We start from the raw sequence: 18,498 nt of genomic DNA on the forward strand, positions 1-18,498 counted from the left end.
AAATACTGGTTTCACACACGAGGCAGTTTCAGATACACACACACGGGAGGATGTTTGACGCACACACAAGGTTTCATATAGACACATGTACATAGGAAGTTTCACACACACAAGAGGAGGCTTCACATACACATGCACACACATGGAGACTTCACACCCCCACACCTGCACACATGGCAGGAAGTATCTCACACACACATGAGGAAGTTTCACACACACATAAGAATGACCAGACTGGGTCAGACCAAAGTTCCATCTAGCCCAGTGTCCTGTCTGCCAACAGTGGCCAGTGCCAGGAGCCCCAAAGGGAATGAACAGAACAGAGAATCATCAAGTGATCCATCCTCCGTTGCTCATCTCCAGATTCTGGCAAACAGAGGCTAGGGACACCATCCCTCCCTATCCTGTCTAATAGCCATTGAAGCACCTATCCTCCATGAACTTATCTAGTTCTTTTTTTAACCTTGTTATAAACTTGGCCTTCACAACATCCTCTGGAAAAGAGTTCCACACACACACGGATAGACACACATAAGGAGGTTTCTCACACACACACACACGGACACATGGGAGGAAGTTTCACACATGACATTTCACACACATGGATGGATGGACATCCACATGAGGTTTCACATGGACATGCAAGGAGCTTTTTCTCTCTCTCTCTCTCTCTCTCTCTCACACACACACACACGAGAAGAGGTTTCTCACACACACAGACCCACAAGGAGGCTTCTGATATGTGAGAGGTTCCTCACACACACACATGGACACAAAAGAAGGTTTCTCACACAAACACATGCACACAAGGAGGTTTCTCACACACACAGGGGGACACAAGGAGGTGTCACACGCACACATAAGGAGACACAAGAAGTTTTCTCACACACACGCACACGAGGAAGTTTCTCACACACACAGGGTCACACAAAAAGGTTTCTCATACAAACACATGCACACGAGGTTTCTCACACACAAAGGGGAACACAAGGAGGTGTCTCACACATACACGGTCTCTCTCTCTCTCTCTCTCTCTCACACACACACACACAAGAGGTTTCTCTCCCCCCCCCCTCCCCCCTGCCCTTGTCTTGGTACACTGTGCGATCTCACACCATGTCTACACTGAAGGAAGCGGCCCGGCCTGGCTGTTCCAGACTAACTACTCCACACTGGCTAGTGCTGTCTAACAGAGCTATTCTGGACTCCCTGGACTAGGCTGGCCTGCTCCCTTGAGGGCCAGCGCCCTAGGGCCGGCTAGCCCTGCTGGGAAGGGATGAGGCCAAGCCTGGCAAGGGCAGAGGGGCTAGCGCCTGTGACCAGCCTGGCAGAGCAGAAGGCATCTGGGCCTGCCACCAGGGCTGGGCAGGGGCATCGCTTTGGGGGCAGAGTGATTGTCCCGGGATAGAGTTCCTTTTCCCTTGGAACAGCGCGCCCACCCGGGGCTGCTGTTCTAGTCAATCTCTGTCTGGACAAGGTTTAAGATACGGCTGGATCGTCGTCCCTTCACGGGGCAGACTGGCTGTGGAGCCAGTGACTCTTCACTCCCCAGGCAGCCCGCGTTATCTTCCACGCCCCAAGGATGCCAGGAGCCCAACTCTGGGCCAGATCCTCCTGTCCGGTCGTTGCAGCCGCATGGATGTGGGCACGGGGAACGCTGCCCCCCTCGAGTCCCACGGCCAGCCCAGGGGGGGTAGGAGAATGTCAGTTTGTGTCAGCGGGGGACCAGCTCTCCCTCCAGAGGAGGAGCACCCCTGAGGGTGGCTGCGCGGGAACTGGTGCCCCCTTGATTCCCATCCCTCCCCCGAGGAAGGCGCACTCTGGGTAGAAGTGGCCTAGGAGCTGACACTCCCTTGAGCCGCACAAGCCCCATGGGTGAGGAGTGCCCCAGCAGGAGTGGGCATGACAGCTGGCACCTCCTCAGTTCCCCATGTGGGAAGGACGCCCCAGTGGGTGGCAACGCGGGAACTGGTGCCCCCTGATTCCCATGCCCTTTCCTCCCATGATGGAAGCAAGCGCTGGGGGTGTGGGGACCACTGCCCCTTGGTTCCCGCATTCCACGCTCGGGCAGCTACTCCTGGTGGGTCCTCTGGTGGCGGAGGAGGTGGGAGGTGGCTCCGAAGCCCTTCCCGCAGTTGGCACACTTGTAGGGACGCTCACCGGTGTGAGTGGCCCGGTGCCGGGCCAGGTGGGCGTCGCGGGTGAAGGTTTTGCCGCAGACCCCGCACTCAAAAGGCTTCTCGCCCGTGTGAGTGCCTTGGTGCCGAGCCAGGTGGGCGCTGCGGGTGAAGGCTTTGCCGCAGACGCCGCACTGGAAGGGCTTCTCGCCGGTGTGGACGAGCTGGTGCCGGGTCAGGTGGGCGTCGCGGGTGAAGGCCCTGCCACAGATACCACACTGGTAGGGGCGCTCGCCAGTGTGGGTGCCGTGGTGCCGGGTCAGGTGGGCGTTGCGCCCGAAGGCTTTCCCGCAGTAGGTGCACTTGTAGGGGCGTTCGCCAGAGTGGGTCTCCTGGTGCCGGGCCAGGTGGGCGCTGCGCCCAAAGGCTTTCCCACAGTGGGTGCAGGAGTAGGGGCGCTCACCTGCTGGCGGCGGAGTCAGGGCTGGGCCCTTGCCACGGTGGCTGCAGGCATAGGGGCGCTGCTCTCTGCCTGAGTGGGTTCCCAGGTGCCGAGTCAGGTGGGAGCTACGTCGGAAGCCCTTCCCGCAGTACGGGCACGTGTTGGCCTTCTCACCCATGAGTGTGGCCAGCAGGGGGCTCCAGCAGCCTGGGGTTATGTGCGTAGCCAGTCCTCCAATGAACCTGCCTGCAACCTGGCTTCACTACTAGGACTGTTCCCTTTGGCTCCTCCCAGGCAGCTTCGGGGATCCCCCTCCTTCTTCTCTGCTCCCTGTGAGGACAGAGAATCCAGCCGTGAGTTGCTCCTGCTGCCTCATTTCTGGGGAGAGGCAGCACGGCCTAGCGGATAGAGCACCAGGACTCAGGGCACCTGGCTTCTATTCTCGGCTCTGGCCTCCTGGGCGACCATCCCGCTCCGTGCCTTAGTTTCCCCACTTGTACAATGAGGATTACACTACTGAGCTCCATCGTCAAGGGTTTTGAACTCTATGGATGGAAAGCACTGGGCATTATTAATATAGAACCAAGGGCCGGCAGCTGAGCCTTGAATCACGAGTACTGACTCATGAGTACATCTGAGTGTCTGACTGGCTGAGGGAGAGGCAGCTTAACGCTTATGCCCACCACTATGACTGCTCTTGCCCCAGCCTTGCCTCCCAGCCTTCTTCCTGTCCTGCTCTGGCCTGCTCCTTGCCTGGTTTCTGTTTCTGTCTCCAGTACTGGGCTTGACCCGGGGTGCCTGACTCCAGCTCCGACCACTAGGCTTGACTGTCCACGGCCAGGCTGTTGACACCGATTCTCATTTATGCCCAGGCCCCATGGCGCTGCCATTGGTGAAGCTGAGAGGCAGGTCCCCAAAACAGCAGTGGGGCTCTGAAGGAGACACCCCCAGCCTTCCTCTAGTGGAGGGGCCCAGGCCTGCTTCGGCATCAGCGCCGCTAGGGAAAGGGGCTGTGGGGGTTGGTAAGACATTGATCGCCACATGGGGGAGGATCGCTTGGGTGGGTGACAGCACAGGAACCAGCACCCCCCACATTCCCACCGTGACAATTAGCTGTGTGAATAGGTGACTCTTTGGTTGACTGGCAGTGCCAAGAAACCTGGGGAAAACCACATCATTTTGGGGTTGATTTTTTTTTTAAATGCTGGTGAATCTTAAAGTCGAAACAATAATTGTTTTGGGTCAAGTAAAACCTTTCAGTCAACCCAAAAAATTTTGAGTCAATTTCAAGATTTTTTAAAAAAAAAATGCATTTGCCTTTTAAAAATAAAATGAAGGCAGATCCTAACCAGAAAGTCATTTAAGCCGGCAATTCATACAGAAAATGTCATAAGGAAACTCTGGACTTTTGGGGAATTTTTGATGTTTATTCCCCCACCCGCGACCAACAATTTGGTGAATCAGACATGAATTCGGGAAGCGTTTTTGGCCTCACCGAATCTGCAGTTCTTGCTGAAAAAAAGATTCCACTCAAAAAATGTCACCGAACTCTAGTTACCTGCTAGAGGGGCTCTGGGCGGCTTTGCTGGGACTCCCGTGCCCCCCTGCAGGGTTTACAGCTGGTCTAACTTCCTGCTCACTTGATTCCTCTCTGGTGTTGTCCTTTCCTCCAGGTCCGACTGTGGTCACATCCCCAGGAGCTCACAATGGAAAACCCTACTGAGAGAAAGCATCAGGGTAAGCTCAGGTGTTCTGTGACAGCTCCTGGGACGGTTCTACACTCTCTGCTTTAGGGATCCAGCCAATCTAGAACTATTTGGGGATGAGATGGGACCAGAACAGGGGGCAAATAACAGAGTATTTGATTAACTGGCAATTTTGAAGAGTTGGGTGGGGAAAAAAAGCAAGTTTCTGGTCAGAGCAAAAATGAAAGTTTTCAAAATTGTAAAGTTGGACAAAAAGTTTCGCATCAAGTCGTACTAATAGCAGGAGTGGTGTTGTATTAGCAGGAGTGTTGTGAGCAAGACACGAGAAGTCATTCTTCTGCTCTACTCCTCCCTGATTAGGTCTCAGCTGGACTATTGTGCCCAGTTCTGGGCACCACATTTCAGGAAAGATGTGGACAAATTGGAGGAAGTCCAGAGAAGAGCAACAAAAATGATTGACGTTCAGAAAATATGACCTGTGAGGGAAGACTGAAAAAATTGCATTTGTTTAGTCTGGAAAAGAGAAGACTGAGAGGGGACATGGTAACAGTTTTCAAGTACATAAAAGGATGTTACAAGGAGGAGAGAGAAAAATTGTTCTTCTTAACCTCTGATGATAGGACAAGAAGCAATGGGCTTAAACTGCAGCAAGGGAGGGTTAGGTTGGACATTAGGAAAAACTTCCTAACTGTCAGGGTGGTTAAACACTGGAATAAATTGCGCAGGGAGGTTATGGAATCTCCATCACTGGGGATTTTTAAGAGCAGGTTAGACAAACCTGTGTCAGGGATGGTCTAGATAATACTCAGTCCTGCCATGAGTGCAGGGGACTGGACTAGATGATCTCTCGAGGTCCCTTCCAGGCCTATGATTCTATGAATCTATGAGTCAGAGGAGACAATTTTGACCCTTTTAAAATCATTTTGAAGTAAGAAACACTAAAAGAGAAGGAAATTTTTAGACAAAAAGCCACTTTGAACCGAAACAACTGTAAATGTTTTGATTTTCTCTGGATTTTTTTAAGGTTTTGATTTCCCCCAAAATGAACAATTTGAGGGACCCGGGCTAATTTGCAAAATGTATCAGTGAGTTGACTTTTTTTTCCGGAAAAAAGGTTTTGTGCTAAAACTTCTGCCCAGCTCTAACTTCAGCCCACAGCACTTCCCTGAATTAATTCCTCTATGAACTAGAGCAGAGCTTTTAGGAAAACATCCGCTCTTGATTTAAAAATGGTCAGTGATGGAAAATCCACCAGGACCCCTCAGTAAGTTGTTCCAATTTCCATCGCTGTTAAAATTTTGCATGTTATTTACACTCTGAATTTGTGTAGCTTCAACTCCCAGCCATTGGGTCATGTTAGATCTTTCTCTGCTAGCCGGAAGAGCTCATCCTTAAATATTTGTTCCTCCTCTTGGTACTTATAGAGTGGGATAAAGTCACCCCTTAATCTTCACTTTGTTAAGCTAAATAGATTGAGTTCATTGAGTCTATCATGATGAGGCAAGTTTTCTCATCCTTCAATCATTCTCGTGGCTCTTCTCTGACCCCTCTCCAATTTGTCAACATCCTTCTTCACTGTGGGATCCAGAACTGGACACAGAATCCCAGCAGCGGTCCCACCCAAGTCAAATACAGCGGTGAAATAACCTGAGATTCCCCTGTTGACCAGGATCACATTAGCTCTTTTGGCCACAGCGTTGAACTGGGAGCGCATGTTCAGCTGATTAACCACCACAAACCCCAAATCTTTTTCAGAGTCCCTGCTCCCCAGGGTAGAGTCCCCTACCCTGTAAGTATGGCCTGCATGCTGTGTTCCTAGACAGATACATTTAAATTTAACTGTACTAAAATGCATAATGTTTGCTTGAGCCCAGTTTACCAAGCCATGCAAATTGCTCTATATCAGTGACCTAAGTTGCCTCTCCCCCAGCCCCAACCCAGCCACAGACCTGCCCCTCCCCTGGCCCCAACCTCGATCACCCGCGCAGGGAGAGGCGCCTCACCCGCCCCGCCCAGATGTTGCTGCAGGGAGAGAGAGCTGCGGGGAGTTCTCTCTTCCTGCCGCAGCCCTGGGGCAGCCTGCACCCCAAACCCTGGCCCCACCCCAGAGCCTGCACCCCCAGCCAAAGCCATCATCCCGTCCACTTCCCACACCCCAAATCCCTGCCCCAGCCCAGAGCCCCCTCCCACAATACAAACTCCTTGGCCTCATCCCCCAGCCCAGAAATCCTCCTGCACCCCAAACCTTTCATCCCCACCCCAGAGCCCATATCCCCAGGTGGAGCTTTCACCCCCCCCGACACCCTAACCCTCTGCCCCAGTCCAGAGCCCCCTCCCACAATCTGAACTCCTTGGCCTCACTCCCCCATCCCAGAGCCCCCTCCTGCACCCCAAACCCTTCATCCCCAGCCCCCCCAAGCCCACATGCCTAGCAACAGCCCTCACCCTCCCCGCACCCCAACCCTCTGCCCCAGCCCTGAGCCCCTTCCCACACTCCAAACCCCTCAGCCCCGACCCCACCACATGAATTTTGTTATGTGCACCGATATGAAGGTGATGTGTCACACATCACTTCCCTATTGGTGCACATAACAAAATTCATTCCACACAGGGGTGGGAAAAATTAGAGGGAACACTGTCAGTGAGCCATCCTCTTCATTATTTACCACTCCTGCAATTTTGGGGTCACCTGCAAACTTCCTCTGTGATGATTTAATGTTTTCTTCCAGGTCATTGATAAAGATCTTAAATAGCGCAGGGCTGAGAACCGATCCCTGCGGGACCCCCTGGACACACATCCCCCCAAATGATGATGCTCCATTTACAGTTACATTTTTGAGATCTATCAGTTAGCCAGTTTTTAATCCATTTAATGTGGGCCACATGAAATTTATATCATTCTAGTTTTTTAATCAAAATGTCCTTCAGCACCAAGTCAAATGCTTTGCAGAAGTCTATTACATCAACACTATTACCTTTATCAACCAAACTTTTAATCCCATAAAAAAAATAGCATGTTAGTTTGACAGCTCCCAGCATCTCACAGATGTTAAAGCCAGAAGGGACCCTCGTGATCATTCCTGTCTGCCCTCCTGCACATTGCAGGCCACAGAACCTCACCCACCCATTCCTGGAACAGACCCCTAACTTCTCGCTGAGTTACTGAAGTCCTCAGATCATGATTTAAAGACTTCACGTTACAGAGACCCCACAATTTACACTAATTTAAACCTGCAAGTGACTCATGCCCCATGCTACAAAGGAAGGCGAACCCCCCCCCCCCTCCAGGGTTTCTGCCAATCTGACCCTGGGAAAACTTCCTTCCTGACCCCAAATACACCGATCAGTTAGACCCTGAGCATGTGGGCAAGACCCACCAGCCAGACACCTGGGAAAGAATTCTCTGTAGTAAGTCAGAGCCCGACCCATCTAGTCCCCCATCATCGGCCATTGGCGATATTTGCTACTAGCAGTCACAGATCAGCTACATGCCATTGTGGGCAGTCCCATGATACGACCCCTCTATAACCTTATCAAGTTCAGTCTTGAAGCCAGTTTGGTTTTTTGCCCCCACTGTTCCCCCCATGGAAGGTTGTTCCAGAACTTCCCTCCTCCAATGGCTAGAAACTTTCATCTAATTACAAGCCTAAACCTCGTCATGGCCAGTTTACATCCATTTGTTCTTGTGCCCACATTGGTGCTTGATTTAAATAACTCCTCTCCCCCCCTGGTGTTTATCCCTCTGATGTATTTATAGAGAGCGATCAGATCTCCCCTCAGCCTGTGTTTGGCCAGGCTAAACAAGCCAAGCTCATAAAATCTCCTCCTGTAAGGTGCGTTTTCCATTCCTTGGATCATCCTAGTAGCCCTTCTCTGCACCTGTTCCAGCCTGAATTCATCTTTCTGTGGGCGACCAGAACCGCGCACAGAATTCCAGCTGAGGTCTCACCAGTGCCTTGTATAACAGCAATACCACTTCCCTAGCTCTGCTGGAGACTATGGGAGAAGCTGGGCTTTCATTAGTTTATTTTAAACACTTTAAAAAAAAATCTCAGCTCTCATTTGTGTGTTTCGCTTGGTTGGGGGAGCGGTGGGGGCTAATGGATAGAGCACGGAGCTGGAACTCAGGAGATCTTTGAGTTCTTTGCTACTGGCCTGCTGGGTGACCCGGGCCAGTCACAGCCCCACTCTGTGCATCAGTTTCCCCACCTGTAAAATGGGGATAATGATACTGAGCTCCTCAGTAAAGAGCTTTGAGAACTGCTGGCTGGCCCCAGTCTCCTCCCACCTCCACCCTCAGATTCCTTTCCCCCATTCTCCTCTCCTGCCCGCCCCCAGATCCCAGCCCCCGGCCACCTCCAGTTCCCAAACCCGGCTCCCCCTTCCCCTCCCCAGTTCCAGCCCCCTCCCTGCAGCCCCTTTTCCCATCCCCAGATCCCAGCCTCCCCCCCACCAGCTCCCACCTCCGTCTCCCCCAGATCCCAGCCCCCCAGTACCCCTCCCTGACTGCAGCTTCCTGCCCCTTCTCAGCCTCAGCCGCCGGCCCCCCAGCAGCAGTTTCACCCCCATCCCTGCAGCCCCTCTTCCCCCTATACTCAGCTCCCAGCCCCCTCATCCTTCCCAGCTGCAGCTCTCACCCCAGCCCCCTCCTCAGCTGCAGCACCCAGCTCCCTGCCCATCTGCAACTCTCACCACCAGCCCCCTCCCCTCCTTCAGATCCCAGCTCCCTACCCCCCCATCCTCCCCAGCTGCAGCTCTCACCCCCATCCCCCTCCCATCCTCCAAATTCCAGTTCCCTGCCCCCATCCTCCCCGTCTGCAACTCTCACCCCCCATTCTGCAAATCCCAGCTCCCTGCCCCCCATCCTGCAAATCCCAGCTCCGTGCCCCCATCCTCCCCAGCTGCAGCTCTCACCCTGCATCCCACCTCCCTGCCCCCATCCTCCCCAGCTGCAGCTCTCACCCTGCATCCCACTCCCATCCTGCAAATCCCAGCTCCCTGCCCCCATCCTCCCCGTCTGCAACTCTCACCCCCCCCATTCTGCAAATCCCAGCTCCCTGCCCCCCATCTGCAACTCTCCCCCGGCTGCCTGCCCCTCTCCAGCTGCTGTAGTCCCCAGACTCTCCCATCCCCCTGCCCCAAGCTGCAGCCCAGCTGCCCCCGCCTGCTCTCACCGCCGGTGCACACGCTGGGCTGAGCGCAGGAAGGTGCCCGGGCCCATCTCTCGGTCTCTCCTCCCCCAGCCCCGGCTCCGCTCTGCACCGCAGCGGCCTGCCAGCTCGATGGTCGTTAACCCTTCCCCTGCCAGACATCGCCCCAGCCCCCGGACGCCTGGGTTCCGCAGGGCGCCCCTGGAGGCGTCTAAGGGCAGCTCTGCTCAGTCCCTGGGGGCTGAGCAGAGCTGGGCCCAGCATGGAGTTTCCGGTCCCTGGCTGATTCCCAAAAGTCGGGGGAGATTGGGGAGGGAGGGGGGAACATTTCAATTTAAAAATATCTGAAATTTTTAGTGACTCAAAAAGTCAGGAGGAAAAAAATTCATTTTTCCTTTTGACTTCAGGTGGAGAAATGTCCTGTGGGGTCAAGTCGTTTCGCTCTTGAGCATTTTCAAACATTCAGAAATAAAAATTGCGAAACAAAACGCCATTTGGAACTGAAAACTAGAAACGTGTCCCCCATAATCTGCCTCTGGGAAAGATGAACTTGAACTCTTTGTTTGATGAGATTATGAGTTTGGGGGATAACCGTGATGTAACAGATGTAGACTTCGGCAAGGGGTCTGGCTTGGTCCTGCACGGCATTCTGCATAAACAATCTAGAATGCTACAAAATGAACATGACCCACGCTGAATGAATTAAAACACAGCTGATAGGTCTCAAAATGTAACTGTAAGCAGGGAATCAAGAGGCTGCACTTCCAGTGAGCGGGGTCCCGCAGGGATCGGTTCTCGGCCCTGTGCTGTGAAACACGTTTGTCAGTGACCTGGGCGAAGACCTAAAATCATCCTGGATAACGTCTGCAGATGACACAAGAATCGGGGGAGTGGTAAATAACACAAAGGACACTGACTCAGAGCAATTGGATAAACTGGGTGCAAGCAAACAAGAGGTGTTTTAATGTGGCTAAATGTAAATGTCTCCATTTAGGAACAAAAAGTGTTGACCATACTCAAAGATGCTCTCTCCTGGGAAGCAGTGACTGGGAAAAAAGATTTGGGGGTTGTGGTGTGGGAGTCGCAAGAAGTGGAATCTGTCCTGATGCCTCTACACGATTGGCACGCTTGCAAGGTTTCAATATAAGAATGTAGGAATGAATGGCCATACTGGGTCAGACCAATGGCCCACCTAGCATCATATCTTGTCTTTGACAGTGGCCAGTTCTAGATGCTTCAGAGGGAATGAACAGACCAGGGCAAATGCAAATGATCCCTGGCCCTGCCATCTAGTCCCAGCTTTTAGCAGTTGGAGGTTTAGGGACACCTGGAGCCTGGCCATCTTGGCTGCTAGCCACTTATGGACCTATCCTCCATTAATTTATCTAATTCTTTTTTGAACCCAACTTTTGGCCTTCAAAACATCATGTGACAATGAGTTCCACAGGTTGGTTGACTGTTGTGTGAATATTTCCTTACGTTTGTTTTAAACCTGCTATTAATTTAATCAGGTGACCCTCCCTAGTTCTTTTGTCACAGGAAGGGGTAAATAACACTTCCCTAGCCCCTTTCTCCACACCAGTCATGGTTTTATAGACCTCCATTGTGTCCCCCACTTAGTCATCTCTCTTCCAAGCTGAACAGCCCCTGTCTTTTTAATCTCTCCTTGTGTGGAAGCTGTTCCATCCCTCTAAACTTTTTCATTGCTCTTTTTTTCACTTCTTCTGGCTCTAAGGGAGCTTTTCTATGATGGGGCAACCACGGCTGCATGCAGTATTTCAGGTGAGGACGGGTCACTGATACCCAGCAATGTGGATTGCTTGGCAGGGCCGCCCAGAGGATTCAGGGGGCCTGGGGTCTTGCTGCCAAAGACCTGGCACTTTGGCAGCAGGTCCCAGGGCGGAAGGACCCCCCGCCGCAGGTCTTTGGGGTGGGTCAGCAGCAGGTCCTGTAGTGGAAGGACCCCCGCTGCCACCGAATTGCCGCCAAAGACCTGGAGCAGAAGAAGCTCCGGGGGCCAGGGCCCCGCAAGAGTTTTCCGGGGCCCCTGGAGCAAGTGAAGGACCCTTGTGGGGGCCTGGGGCAAATTGCCCCACTTGCCCCGCCTTCTGGGCAGCCCTGTTGCTTGGGGATCTGGACACAAGCCAGCAATATATCTCATAGAGCTGGAAGGGACCCTGAAAGGTCATCAAGTCCAGCCCTCTGCCTTCACTAGCAGGACCAAGTACTGATTTTTGCCCCAGATCCCTAAGTGGGGCAGGACTCTATCCTCGGAAGCAGTGACTCTGAGAAAGATGTGGGGGTGGATAATTGGCTGAACATGAGCTCCCAATACGACGCTGTGCCCAAAAGGGCTAACACAATTCTGGGATGCACAAACAGGGGACATTTCAGTAGCAGCCAGGAGGATCTTTTCCCTCTGGATTTGGCACTGGGGTGACCGCTGCTGGAATCCTGTGTCCAGTTCTGGGGCCCACCCTTCAGGAAGGATGTGGATAAATTGGAGAGGGGTCAACAAGGAGCCAGAGGAATGATGAAAGATTTGGAAGACACAGTGATAGATGTTCCATTCTATGCATCCAAAGAAGTGAGCTGTAGCTCACAAAAGCTCATGCTGAAATAAATTTGTTAGTCTCTAAGGTGCCACAAGTACTCCTGTTCTTTCTGCGGATACAAACGGCTGCTACCCTGAAACCAGTGACAGATGCTTTATGGTGTCAAACTTTTGAAAAAATGCCCTCCTGCTTTCTCCCATCTTGCCCCTTGGCAGGGGCGCTGGTCCAAAGGGCCATGACCCTCCCACTTTTCACCATGGCCCCAGCCCCCTGCTTCTCCTCTTCTCTCAGAGGCTCTGCCCCCCGCCAGGCTGGAAGTTGGAGCTTGGCCCGGATAAGAGCAGCCTGGGGAGCCTGGGCAGTTGTGGGGAACTGCAGACCCTCCACCTGCCGGGGGATGGCGAGAGCAGCCCCCAGCCTGTGTCCCTACCCGGGTGGATCTTACCATGGCCTGGCTGTGGCTCTTTGGCCCCCAAGGCCCTGTCCCCCAGCCAGGCCAAAATCCAGAGCTGGGTCAGGAGCTGTGGGGAGCCATAGACCTGCCTTGGGTGGGGGGCCCAAGGAGCAGGAGGAGGGGCCGGGTTCCCTGCTCCACGCCTCCAGCTTCTGGTGTGGCTGAGGGGCAGGGCATCCAGAGAAGAGGAGTGGCCTCATGCCCCCCCTCCCCCATTTTTACGAAGACTCCTCGGAGGGAAGAGGAGGGGCCTCATGGACACCCCCCCATTTTTAGGAAGACTCCTTGGCTCCTGCCCCTTGGGAGGAGGCCACAAGGCTGCCTCATTAGTCACTTTCAAATCCCTCCTGAAAACTCTCCTTTGTCATGGAGCCTTTAAAAAACTTGACGAGAGTCTGGCTGCTAATGTGTTGAAACCCTGTTTGTCACACTGACCAATATTATCTTGTTGTTTCCATGAATTCCCCCATCTGTTTGTCTCTCTCCATCTCTTGTCTCCAGCTGGTTGAGAAATGGATTTGCCATCCCATAAAAAATTTCAAATTTTTCAAGAAAGAAAGAAAGAAAGAAAGATTATCCTGACTGGAACAACTAGCCACATTTTTCAATTTTTGCACACAACTAAATTCCCCCCAAATAAAAAAAAATAAATCAGGCCTGTCAAAATGTTTCTTTTGCATTTTGCCCCTTTTTAATTTTTTAAAGGCTCTTACGTAAAACAAAGTAAATTTCAGAACAAAAAATAGCTTTTGAGGCAAGAAAAATCAAATCTTTTGGTCCTGCAAAATGTTGACGCAGTCAAAACGTTCCCCCTCCAAAAAAACATGTTTTGAAATAAAAGCTTGTCACCATTTCTCCAAATAAATGTATAAATAAAGAAAAATTGATTTTGTCAAAACAGCATTTTCCAATGGAAAACTGTTTAGACAATTTTTTCCAGTCAGCTGTACTCTTGTCTTCCATGTGGATTAAAAACTCCTTGGGGGCAGGAGATGCCTTTGTACAGCGCCTTGCACAACGGCGCTCTGGGCACTGACTTTGGCTCCTAGGTGCTACCGTAATACACCTAATAAATAACGTACAGCGTCTAGCACAATGGGGTCCTGGGGCATGACTGGGGCTTTTGGGTGCTGCTGTAATAATCCTAATAAATAATGTACAGAGCTACATTAGTACAGATAACAAATAATAATTCACATATTGGATACGAGGAGAACAACCTAGTTGCCCGTCCTCTCTCCAGAAGATTGCAGTAGAGGTGGGGAAAAAACACAGCTGTTCCAGCCTATGTCCACAAGATCTCCCTTCTTCTCCCAAGGCTGACATGTAAATTGGGCTCGAATCTATTCATCCAGCGGACTAGCATATGCCCAGTGCTGCAGGCCTGGCCTGCCCTGCGGCGTTCTGCCAGCACAGCTATATTGGCGAGGAGCATGAAACGAATCAGATCCCTAGATAAAGCTGGTCAAAACTTTTTGATCAATGTTTTTTTGCCAGCGAAAAAGGCAGATTTAGCGACTCTGGAACATTTCGCTAATTCGTATACAAGTGGCCGAACTGCTCGTTTAAAAAAGAAATATCTAAAAAGAAAAAAAAATGAAAAATAACCCACCCTAAAACACATACCTAACATAACATAACTGAAAAACAATGAAGGAATAATAATAAAATGATAAGAAACACAAAATAAATACCTACAAAAATTAAAAGGAATTCCCCCAAATATCTAAAACAAATACCCAGTCACAATTGTAATACATAGTTGTTAAGCACGACAACAAAAAAATCAGGTCACAACAATAAAATGGTAATAAGAAATAAAAAAAACCGACAAATATTTCTTTAAAAAAGGATCTAAAACAAATACCTGCAACAAATGTTAATAATAAAGTAATAAAAAAGTAATAATATTAAAATGATCAGAAAGAAAAAAACCCTAAAAACAATATTCAAAACATCAAAAAATTCCTCAAACAAATATCTAATCTAAAAGACATAATTGTTGTTAATAATAATAAATAATAATAAAGGAATATTAATAAAATGATAAGAAATACAAATAAATACCTAATTAACTATACCTAAAACAAATACCTAGAATAAAATATACAATTGGTAAGGAATAATAATAAAATAATAAGAAGAAATAAAAAATAAATACAACAAAAATCAAAAAAAATCAAAACCTTTTGTTTTGACATTTTCTAACCAAAACATGCTGACATTTCAGTTCAAAACAACTTTTTGCTTTGAAATTGCCTTTACTTTCATCTTTCAAAAGCAGCAGAGAATCCTGTGGCACCTTATAGATTAACAGACGTTTTGGAGCATGAGCTTTCGTGGGTGAATACCCACTTCGTCAGATGCATGTGACCCAAAAACATTGAAAACTGGGGGAACCCGAAAGGAAACTTTTTTGATTCGGGTCAAGGAAAACAATAATTCAATCACACATGATTTTTTTTTTTAAATGAATTTGCCCAAAATCTCAAAAATGTTCACTTTTGGTCTGACTCAAAATGATTTTTTTCCCCTTTTCAAACCAGAAAAATTGATTATTCTCCTGGTTCTAGCCCTGCCAGCGAAAACCCCAGTGGAGATGCAGTTTTATTAGTAAAAAAAGCCCTTTTGCTGGCAGAGCTTATTTGGTTCAGGGAACAAAGCTATTTCTGCAGAATCTGCATCTTATCTGGGAGCGGTTGCCAGGTTAGCTCTGCTGGAATCGCTGTATTGCCAAACCCTTTCTAGCATAGACCAAGCCTAAAGGCAGAAGAATAAAAGAAGCAGAGATTAGTGGTTAGAAAACCACCATGAGTTCAGGGCTGGCTCAGGCACCAGCTAAAGAAGCAGGTGCTTGGGGTGGCCAGTACCAAGGGGCAGCCCTCCAGCCACTATAGCGGCAGCATGTCTGCGTCTTTGGCGGCAAGTCCCTCTCGGAGTGAAGGACCCGCTGCTGAATTGCTGCTGAAGAGTGGAGCAGCGTGATCTGCTGCCGTGGTTTTTTTTTTTCTTTTTCCGCTTGGGGTAGCAGAAAACCTGGAGCCGGCCCTGCGTGAGTTCAATTTCCTGCTATGCCACAAACTTCCAGTGTGACTGTGGGTACATCTACACAACTGTAATCAGCTGAGAAATTGGGGCTGGGAAATTGCAGTGTAGTTATTCGGGCTCTGAGACCCCCACGAGGGTAGGTGGGTCGCAGAGCCTGGGCCTAAGCTTGAATGTCTAAACTGCAATTTAACAGCCCTGCAATCCTAAGCCAGCAGTCTTGGCCCAGCTGCAGATGTTTTATTGTGGCCCAGATGAACTCTTAGTCTCTCTGGGGGCATCTAAACTGCAAACCCCCACCCCCTCCAAAAACCAAGTCTCAGAGCCTGGGTCAACTAACTCGGGCTTGTGCTGCAGGGCTAAAACTAGCAGCGTTGACTTTCTCACCCAAGATGTGAGGGCCACTCCCTTTGCTGGGTTTCAGACCCTGGGCTCCAGCCTGAGTGGGAACATTCTCACTGCTAACTAGCCCCACACTAGTCAAAATCAGTTGACCTGGGCTCTGAGCTGCTGCCAGGTTATTTTTTGCCGTGTAGACATACCCACCGTGCCTCAGTTTCCCATCTGTACAATGGGGCTAATGGCATTTCCCCACCTCCCAGGGCTGTTGTGAGACTAAATGTATTAAAGCCTGTGTCGGAAAGTGTTAGATAAGAGCCAAGTATTATTACAGGTCAATGTTTTACCGACGTGGGGGTGTTTTCTGCTGACATGGCAACACTAGGAAAATCCCTGATGTAGCCACAGGCTATGGTTAAGCTACAGATTTCTGCCAGCACAGCTGTGCCAGAAGGGTACAATCCCTGACCGAGAGACCTGTGCCAGAAAAGGCTCTCGTGTAGACGCAGCGACACTAGCAAACCTGTGCTTTACTAATATAGCCTGTTTCACTCACGAGGTGGTTTTACTAACATCGGCACAACCCTCAGTTCTTACCATAGAATATCAGGGTTGGAAGGGACCTCAAGATGTCATCTAGACCAACCCCCTGCTCAAAGCAGGACCAACACCAACTAAATCATCCCAGCCAGGGCTTTGTCAAGCCTGACCTTAAAAACCTCTAAGGAAGGAGATTCCACCACCTCCCTAGGTAACCCATTCCAGTGCTTCACCACCCTCCTAGTGAAAAAGTTTTCCCTAATATCCAAGCTAAACCTCCCCCACTGCAACTTCAGGCCATTACTCCTTGTTCTGACATCAGATACCACTGAGAACAGTCTAGATCCATCCTCTTTGGAACCCCCTTTCAGGTAGGTTAGGGGTTTTTATAGAAGTGGATGGGTAGGGTTCTGTGGCCTGCTTTGTGCAGGAGGTCAGACTAGATGATCATGTTGGTCCCTTCTGACCTATGAGTCTATGAGTCTAATTGAAAGCAGCTATTAAATCCCCCCTCATTCTTCTGTTCTGCAGACTATCTTGAGCTGCTCCTGGGTAGATCTCCGAAATTGACCAAAGAGGGCACTATCTTTATCATTTCATAGATGGAGAAACTGAGGCACAGAGTAACATATCCCCCCCCGCCGATTTGCTTAAGGTCACCCAGAGATGGGAAGAGAAACCAGGTGTTCTGCATCCCAAACCAGTGCTCTCTCCATTGGTCCACGCTGCCTGTAGCTGCACCAGCCTTCCTATATTAGTCAAGGCCTTGTAGTGTAGACATGGCCATTGGTATAACTGTGGATGGGGTATGTGTAGGCTGTGGTTTGAGGGGCATGCAGGGGACTGTGTGTGGGGCAGGACTGGAGGAATGTTGGGGGGTCTGTGTGTGGGGCAGGACTGGAGGGTCATTTGGGGTCTGTGTGCGGGGTGGGACAGGAGGGGCTTTGAGGATCTGTGTGTGCTGGTCGGGGCGCGAGGGGTGTTTGGGGTCTGTGTCTGGGGGGGACTGAAGGGGTGTTCGGGGTCTGTGTGTGGAGGCTGGGGTGGGAGAGGCGTTGGGGGTCTGGATGTGGGGCAGGAGGAGTGTTAGGGGTCTGTGTGGGGTTGGGAGCAGGACTGGAGGGGAGCTAGGGGTCTGTGTGTGGGGGTCAAGGTGGGAGGAGCGATGTGGTCTGGGTGTGGAACAGGAGAGGCGTAGGGGTAGGGTGACCAAATATCCCAATTTTATAGGGACAGTCCCAACATTTGGGACTTTTTCTTATATAGGCTCCTATTACCCCCCACCCTCTGTCCCTATTTTTCACTCTTGCTATCTTGTCACCCTACATAGGGGGGCTGGGTATGGGGCGGGGAAGCATTGAGGATTCAGGGGGCAGGAGAGGCATTGGGGGTCTGTGGAGGGGGTTGGAGCGGGAGAGGTGACAGGGTAGGGGTCTGGGACAGGAGGGAAATCTGGGGTCTCTGTGGGGTTCGGGAGGGGTCAAAGCAGTCCGGGTGTGGGGCAGGAGGAGCATTGGTGGTCTGTGTGCAGGGTGGGAGGGGCACTGGGGTCTGTGTGTGGGGCGGGAGTGTTGGGGGTCTCTGTGGGGGTCAGAGTGGGAAGGGTGTTAGGGTCTGGGTGTGGGGCAGGAGGAATGTTGGGGGTCTCTGCAGGGATCGGGGTGGGAGGAGCATGGGGGTCTGTATGTGGAGTGAGGGGCGTTGGGGTCTGGGTGTGGGGCAGGAGGGGCATCAGGGGGTCTGTATGGGAGAGGGAGGGGCGTTGAGGGGTCTGTGTGTGGGGCAGGAGGGGCGTTGGGGGGTCTGTGTGTGGGGCAGGAGTAGGGTAACCAGATGTTCCTATTTTATAGGGACAGTCCTGATATTTGGAGCTTTTTCTTATCTAGGCGCCTATTACCCGCCACATTCTGTCCCGATTTTTCACACTTGCTGTCTGGTCACCCTAGGCAGGAGAGGTGTTGGGGGTCTGGGTGTGGGGTGGAATGTGTGTTGGGGGGCTAGGTGTGGGAGGTCCGGCTGTGGGGCAGGAGGAGGGCTCAGAGTCTCTGTGGGATCCAGGCGTGGGACAGGAGAGGAGTTTGGGGTCTCTGGGGGGGTCCAGCTGTGGGGAGGGAGGCCCGGGGTCTCTGGGGGGTCGGGCTGTAGGGCGG

At 51.1% G+C, this 18,498-nt stretch overlaps 2 protein-coding genes across 3 annotated transcripts in view; both read right to left on the bottom strand.

The window, feature by feature from the left end:
* Nucleotides 1-18,498, bottom strand: part of ZBTB45 (zinc finger and BTB domain containing 45) — a 95,313-nt gene that overhangs the window by 31,295 nt on the left and 45,520 nt on the right. The gene's annotated exons all lie outside the window — the stretch shown is intronic.
* Nucleotides 1,085-9,527, bottom strand: LOC116832382 (uncharacterized). Of its 2 annotated transcripts, none has more exons than XM_032793077.2 (3): nt 9,440-9,527; nt 4,118-4,275; nt 1,085-2,889 (listed from the first exon to the last, which is right to left on the bottom strand). In XM_032793077.2, exon 3 carries the CDS (start codon nt 2,735-2,737, stop codon nt 2,072-2,074), a length of 666 nt encoding a protein of 221 aa, XP_032648968.1. In that variant the 5' UTR covers nt 2,738-2,889; nt 4,118-4,275; nt 9,440-9,527; the 3' UTR covers nt 1,085-2,071. The 2 variants fall into 2 exon arrangements, with proteins under 2 accessions (XP_032648968.1, XP_032648969.1); XM_032793078.2 differs by having other exon boundaries at nt 4,118-4,278.

The sequence above is a fragment of the Chelonoidis abingdonii genome, chromosome 11 (genome assembly GCF_003597395.2).
Source record: "Chelonoidis abingdonii isolate Lonesome George chromosome 11, CheloAbing_2.0, whole genome shotgun sequence".
Lineage (NCBI taxonomy): Eukaryota > Metazoa > Chordata > Testudines > Testudinidae > Chelonoidis > Chelonoidis abingdonii.

Excerpts from the sequence above, each read along its gene's own strand:
- LOC116832382 (XM_032793077.2), bottom strand. The coding sequence starts at position 2,737 with ATGGGTGAGAAGGCCAACACGTGCCCGTACTGCGGGAAGGGCTTCCGA.